General features: G+C 40.2%; 1 protein-coding gene across 1 annotated transcript in view; it reads left to right on the top strand.

The window, feature by feature from the left end:
- The window catches only part of LOC106518357 (tensin-2), a gene marked incomplete in the record, with an annotated part of 38,801 nt that overhangs the window by 3,405 nt on the left and 27,767 nt on the right, over positions 1–7,629 (top strand). Inside the window, 2 exon segments of the mRNA XM_014009620.1 lie at positions 5,025–5,130; positions 5,293–5,330. Of these exon segments, the coding sequence (XP_013865074.1) occupies positions 5,025–5,130; positions 5,293–5,330 (144 nt within the window).

Genomic DNA, 7,629 nt, shown 5'->3' with positions numbered 1-7,629 from the left:
ACACACACACACACACACACACACACACACACACACACACACACACACACACACACACACACACACACACACTGTCCTTCCTGCACCTATTTTCAGCATTTTCATGGCAGTTTAGAGGTGACGACCCCGACTCACACGGGTTTATAAATACCCACCCAGAACTGGAGCGTACCGCTGGCCCACCACCTGCTCCCGTCCCTTCCTGAGTGGTCTGTATGTGCGTGCGTGTGTGTGTGTGTGTGTGTGTGCATACAGTTGTGACTCCTGGTCCCCAGCATGTCATCACTTGTGAGGTGAGATGCCACTGAAAAAGGCAATGAAGTATTTAGTGTTACCGGTGTGTGTGTGTGTGTGGGAGGGGTGTTGTTTTTGGTGACATTTGGGGACAATTTTAAGACAAAATGTCTACATTTGGGGACAACTGGTGCATTTGGGGACCTAAGTTGAGTCCCCATTTGGTTTAAATGCCATTGGTGGGTTGGGGCTTGGGTTTAGGACCAAGGTGTGAATTGAGTTTAGGTTAGTTTTAGGGTCAGGTATGTTCCTGTGAGGTTAGCCTTAGGGTTTGTGGTCAGGGTTAGGCTGTAGAAATGTAATGGAAGTCAATGGAATGTCCCCTATTAGATAGCTGGGTGAACCTGTGTGTGTGTGTTAGTGTGTGTTACTGTTTATGTGTGACTGTATGTTGAAGTTCAAGGACATACTGAGGTCTCTGTGTGTTTTTGTGCGCACATACAACATATCGTTTCACCTGGACTGACAGACAAACACATCTGTATGTATAAAGTATAAATATAAATCAATCAAWGTACAAATTATTAACAGTTTGCTGCTCTCCTCCAGAAACAAAAAAATCCTTTGTGCAGCAGCTTATTGTTGCCTACCGTCTCCGTTCAGCCTCACGTTAGATGGAGAACTTCGGCCTCGCTCTTGTTGGCGATCAGAGATGCTTGGAGGATGACACAACATGTAACAAAAAAAAGAAAAAAGAAAAAAATAAGAAAGAAAAAAGGAAAAGCGAGAAACTGGGTGGGGTTCCTTTATTCTGCTATGCAATAACGCAACTCTGCTGGCACTCCTGGGAGCTTCTGGGGTCTGAAGGTCCACTCAGAGATGTTTTTGTGTTGCTGGTAGCTGAAAGCTTAGAGGAGAAAACATGAACCAACAGTTTGCAGCTGTTTGACTCTGTTGTAAGAAGTGTCCTCCTGTTCTGCTTGCATCATCCTTTTTCTGAAACAAACTAACATAAAAAGAAGAGAGATGAAGTTTAAGCACAGAGAGTATTACATTTTATTTGAGACTTTTAGATTAAGGTCATTCTGTGTTGAGAGTTGGAACTGGTTTTATCAAACCTTTAAAGTAARGTCATGTAATACTGGGAAATGTCACGCTCAGGGTTTGTGTTGGGAATGACTCCCAGCTGCTACCACAGCAAACTTTGGCTCAATATCTATACAAATGACAGAGTTATAGCCATTTTTGTGTGTTTTTAAGTATGTTGGCTGTAGGCCTCAGTTTTGAAAAAGATCTCTCTGAGCATTCATTGATTACTTTGTTTCATGAGATATTTTGGTAACAGACAAACACACACAGGTCTGCTTGATTTTTAAGCCCTGAATGAGTCAAATTCCAGATTTTTAGCCCACAGGAAATGGATTTCACTGAAGCCAATATGTGAGTGGATGAAAGGACCTAAATGCAGGTGGCAAACCTAGAGCAAACCTAGAGCAAACTTAGAGCAAACTTAGAGCAAACTTAGAGCAAACCTAGAGCAAACCTAGAGCAAACTTGGAACATTAGCAAACAATCAAAGCAAATTGGTTATATCCAAAGATGATCATAGCAGACGATGTGATAAAAACTGAGGAACACAGATCAAAGACAGGTGTGTGGAGCACTAAAACATCTGGTAGATATTAATATTAGAAGAACAAAAATAAAACAGAATGACCAAAACTATGCTGGACTTTAAAAAAAAACAGTAATCACCTCGAGAACCAAAAACTAACACAAAGACCCCAGTATTGTGATAAAAACTCCCTCTGCTTTGGAATTTAACATTAAGTTTGACAATAACAAAATTTGTTAATTTGACCAAAATAAATTCCGAGCATTTTTAATTTCAGGGTAAGGCAGTACCTAGGRTTGTCCACTGGGGGGACCTCTTGAGTTGTAAGTTTTAAATCGCTCTGATTTACTAACACCAGTTTGCAGCGTCTTAATATGACACTGAATACATTGAGCTCTTCAAAAGTGAAAGCATGTGATAAAACAGATTTTATTTATAAAAATGTTAACTTTTATACAATCTGTTGTCTTAAAGCTAACTATTGTTTAGATCTCAAGTTTGTGGAAAAGGTGCATTTTGATGGCCCTTTTTTTCCTTTCCTTCTTATGTCTGTAGAGGACTGTAAAGCAATGCAGTAACAATATCTAGTGATGTTTAACTTTGAAAGTGTTTGTTTAAAGTAAAAATTATTTTTAAATATTGTCTCAAATACCTGCTTTAACCTAATGAAGATGAGACGTTTAAAACTGACGAGTTGAGAAAAAATAATTCTAAATAAAAAAAACAGAAAGGAAGAAAAACTTCAAATAAACTACAATACTGTGTGAAGTAGAAAACAGCAGATGGGAGACAAACCCATTCATCTTATTACAGATGCTGGAAACACTTTCTGAGTGTGTGTTTGTGTGTTTTTGCCTATGCAGAAAGACAAATGTCATGTCCATGGACTGGAATCAATAAATTACATTTTGTGACAATCGACAAACCTGTGAGGCTCTGTTGATATTTATCAGCCGCAGAGTCAGATATTTCTCTTAGGAATTGATGAAGAGAAAAAAATGGCAACAATATGACAGTATGAATACTGAATCAATTTTCACACAAAAGTTTTACTCTTCTGTACAGTTTTGGACTTGAAATACTTCAGCTTACTTTCAGTTTTATTAAAACGTTCAGCTGTTTCAGGACAGAACAGCTGCAAACTTTCTTCTTCCTAACTTTGATACTTTTTGAKATATTAATTTATTCAGATTATTCCGTCCATCCTTTGCCTCTCACTCTTCTGGAGTTGCGGGGGCTGCAGCTTGATCAGGGAGGTSCAGACCTCTCTTTCTACAGCCACCTGTTCCAGCTCTTCTGGGAGGATTCAARGGTGTTTCCAGGCCAGACGAGGTCTTCTCCAGGGTCTCCTACCAGTCAGACATGTCCTGAAAACCTCCCCAGGGAGGCGTCCAGGGACCATCTTTAGATGTGATCAGTGTGGAGGAGCAGCGCTGCCAGTCTCTRCCATGGTTGAACTTCACCCTCATCTCTAACAGGGAGTCCAACACCGCACAAAATATTCATTTTGACTGCCTGAATCTGTGATCTCATTCTCCTTAAGCTTKCTTTTTGTCTTCTTTATATATCTGTCTGATCTTTTTATTTAGTTTTTTGTTTCTTATTTAATTTTAATGTGTCTCTCTGCTTTTTCTGTCTGTCCTTTTTCTTGAGTCTGTTCTTCTTTAAATATTTCATCTAACATAGAAAGTGCAGCTGTTTTTTTAAGGGTTGAGAAGTTATACAGTATTACGTAATGTAACAAAGCTCAGGGCAGGGTTGTGTAAAATATTAATTACACACAACTAGTCATGAAGGCGTTACAGTCCAAACACGAGACACAACTCTTTCTTTACACATAGAGGAACTGATTATCTTTGAGGATTGTAAAAACAAACAATGTGTCCTAAATCTCAAAAAACTGGTTTGTGTGGATGTCAAGATTATTTTGTAACTTCTGTTGGAATTTAAATATAAAGTGTTTATTAAGTGTTTATTAAACTTAAGCAGACATCAGTGAGAGCTAAAAATACCACGGCTGAGTGAGGGCTTTTCAGGACCAAAGAAATGCACGAGTCCGTGTGTGTGTGTGCATGTGTGTGTGCGTGTGCGTGTGTGTGTGTGTGTGTGTGTGTGTGTGTGTGTACACGGGTTTTTCCTACAACGTGTGGAATTTTTTACCAAAAAAAGCAGCCTTGTGGGGACCGAAGTGAATCGTGGGCATGTTAGGGGTGTGAGGTTAGGTTTAGGTTAGTTTTAAGGTTAGGTAGGTACCTGTGAGGTTAATTTTAGAGTATATGGTCAGGGTTAGGCTATAAAGGCTAAAAAAAAACATGAATAGAAGTCAATGGAAGGTCCCCACGGGGTCAAGAAACAAACATGTGTGCGTGCGTGTGTGTATGCAGTGTTTTTTTTCTCCAACACATTCACATCTGCCTCCTGATGTTTCCAAACCCTTACTTCGCCTCTCCTTCCGGAAAAATAWGGTTTCATTTGCTTCACAAGTTGTCAAACGGCTGTGTTTCCTTGAGAGGACATCGTTTTGATTTTATTCCCAACCTACACTGTTAGAATGAGTTCGCCTGTGTTGAACTTACCTTTTGTTTTGCCCCCATGAAGCTCATGTATTTACACAGCTGCCATGACTGCCCAGTGTTTCACCACCTGTTAGCGTCAATAGAAGGGAAAACCTCCACTTAGCTGAACCTGAAGGCAMAAAAGAATTACCTGAATAAAGCTAATAGCATCAGATAAATGAGCCAAACAATGAACATATGTGACATTAATATATTCATGGGCCTGTTCCATGTCTCCCTGTGCAAAATCAAATATTACAACCAGCAGCACAAGAAGCTCCTCACTTTCATCCTCAGAGATGCCCGCAAGTCTGAGACAGAATAAGAGCAATCTGAAAGACAATGTATCAGAACAGATTTTCTTTTTTAGTCCAGGAGGCTGAATGAACCACGGGGTGTCTGTTTTCCTGCTGGTTTGTCACAGAAACAGCACACATCTGTACTGACAACAGCAGCGCAGGGGGCCGATCGCCTGAGGAAACGACAAGGAAACTGCTAAACCTTAACGCATCCTACGTGCACAGGCAGAACGTTTCCACAACACGTGTGTTTTCAGTTGTTGTTTGGTTTCTGTGGTTGGTCGCAGTGATCAGAACGGACCTTCTTTTGTGTCTCTGCAGCTCAACAAGTCAGGGAGCCACACCTTCACCGCCAGGAGCTTCAAGAAGCGACAGGTGTGCGATGTGTGCAAGCAGGGCATGGACAGCCCCGGAGCTTTCTGCAAGGGTGAGTCCGGGTCAGGTCGGGTCAGGTCAGGTCAGGTCAGGTCAGGTCACAGGCCCAGGATTAAAGCTGATGCACACYCAAACAAGCTCYCCCTGTCTGTCTGKCTGGATCTTAAAGCTGATTTTTWAAAAAAACTAAACTAGCCCCTCCGTTTGTTTACAGAGTGCAAGACTGCGGTACACAAGACATGTGAAGACAAGGTGAGTCAGACATTTTCACCTTCCAGCACCTCCCGTTCTGAACAAAGTGTGCTCCMGTGCCAAACTCACACAGTTAGCACAAGTCTTGATGCTCTGATCTGGAGGAATGTTTGGAGGAGTGGCTATCAGACGTGCAGCAAGCCATGCATGAAGAGCCCGTTCAGCTTACATCAGCCTCTCATGTGACCTWTGTTTACTTCAGCAAACATTGCTCTGTTGTTAGTCCATTGTCTTAAGTGTTTTCTGTTGAAAGCAGAGGATTTCTCACTAAAAACAACAAAATAGTCATTCCATGTAGAGAAATGATCTGTACTTTAAAAAAAAAAACTGCCACTATTCTTCCACCAGGTCTAATTATGACATATAAAAGAGTTCAGGTAGATAAAAAAAAAGGAAATCAACAACATTTTTGAACGAGGTTTGCACAACTTAAGTTTTCCTTTTAAAAAGGGACATATCACYCAAAATCCATTTTTTAACCATTAAATGCATTTTGTTGTGTACTTGGAGTCACTAGGACTGCAAAAAATTGAACTTAGTTTCTACATATCTACTCTGTAGATATCTTTATATTGTATTTGAGTTGTATTTTTCAACCTGTTCTGTTTTATCTATTTTTCTATAACAATTTATGAACTATTATGTCACAGAGTTTACGACGGAACAACCAAATAAGGTCTGGACTTACCAACTATAACTTCATCTTCATTCTCCTCTGGCTCTGGGTCAGGGACTGGATGGACAAGACTTCCCTTGTTTACATCTTATAATTATTTTTCAAATAAAATGTTTCCATGTCGCCATATAGTCGTAAAATAAGAATGGATCAGTTTGGAAGATTAGTGGGCGGGGTGGGGGGGGGGTTGTTTAAGAAGCACCTCATTTAGATTTAAAGGGACAGCGTTAAAATGAGTTGATCTGAGACACACCTCAGAGAAGAGGTGAAAGAGGGGCTTGTGGAGTTACAATAGGGAGAAATTCAGACCAAATCATTCCAACTAAATGATTTAAATGCAAAAAAAAAGAATGATTCAAAAGCACAATCTGTCTCCTTTAAATTAAAAAATCTCTGCATTTTCCATTCAGTATTTTAATCTAAAGCAATATGTTAGGTTGTTGATARGAGGCTTTACAGCTGGTGATAGAAGTTGGTTTGTATTGTGAGAGGAGCTCTCATGATGAAACTGCTCTTTATGTAAGAACACAAAGAGACTGAATTAACTCACTTCATTCACTGCTAACTCTGACTTGTGTCTGATGATTTGTTGTTTTGAGTTCTACAGTAAATCAATGGATTTTCAACCATTTTGGTATTTWCTTACAGATCATTTGATTTTGACCCATAAACACATCTTTTTTTTAGTTAGTTGTGCTGCAGCATTCTTCTGCAAAAATAAATACCTTCTTGTACTTTTAGTTCCATTTTTTTCTTATTTGTGTTTAAAATATTTTAGGTTGTTTTTGACAGGAATAAGAGCAAAGTGGACATAAGGAAATAAACTGGTGATCATTTAAATTTGCTATATGTTTTTCCTACAACAGTTTTCTTGATTAAACTTTAGTTCAGATGTTAAAGTTGTTTAATGTAGCTTGATATTAGCTTCAGTACGTGACCTAAAACGTAGAATATTTAAATGTTTTGAGCGGTTTAAGCAGTCAGCTTTTGGGGCTTAAATATCAACTAAATATGGTTTGAAAGAAAAAAAAACACGAAGAAATCCCAGCCTCTGAGTGTGGAAAATGTGCCGAAAACCTGAGTGTTTGTCGGACAAAGAGCTGCCTGTTTCATTTAAAGAGGACATGTTTCCACTACGTGAGACAAGCAGTCTCTCTGTCCACAGCCGCTGTCAAAAACATCAGCGGTGGCCGCCCTACCCTCATGTGACAGCAGCTCAGTGTCACACAGCACCGAGTTCATGACCCTGCCTTAAAKTGAGCCGCTCCGCCTCACTGTTCAGAAGCCTCTCCGAGGGAACAACACATCTACGCTCCCATTCACCCAGAGACCAGATTATTTTAGTTCAGGGCTGCTGAAGTCTTCAAGGTGCTTGATGGTGTCCATTAGGACACTGGTCCCCAAAATAGTTGGATTTTCAGAAGGTCTCCAAAGGGCAGATGGACAACTCTCTCTCTCTCTCTCTAAAGCTAACCTCACCTGACCCTAAAACTAACCTAAACTCAATTCGCACCTTGGTCCCAAATCCAACTCCCACACCCAAAATTAGCCTCTGAAGTCGTGGCTGCATTTTCCTGAAAAATCATCCCCTCCAAGGGCACACACACACACACACACACACAC

Source organism: Austrofundulus limnaeus, unplaced genomic scaffold (assembly GCF_001266775.1).
Source record: "Austrofundulus limnaeus strain Quisiro unplaced genomic scaffold, Austrofundulus_limnaeus-1.0 Scaffold60, whole genome shotgun sequence".
Lineage (NCBI taxonomy): Eukaryota > Metazoa > Chordata > Actinopteri > Cyprinodontiformes > Rivulidae > Austrofundulus > Austrofundulus limnaeus.
Note: the sequence above shows the minus strand (reverse complement) of the source record. Positions and strands in the feature narration are given on the sequence as shown.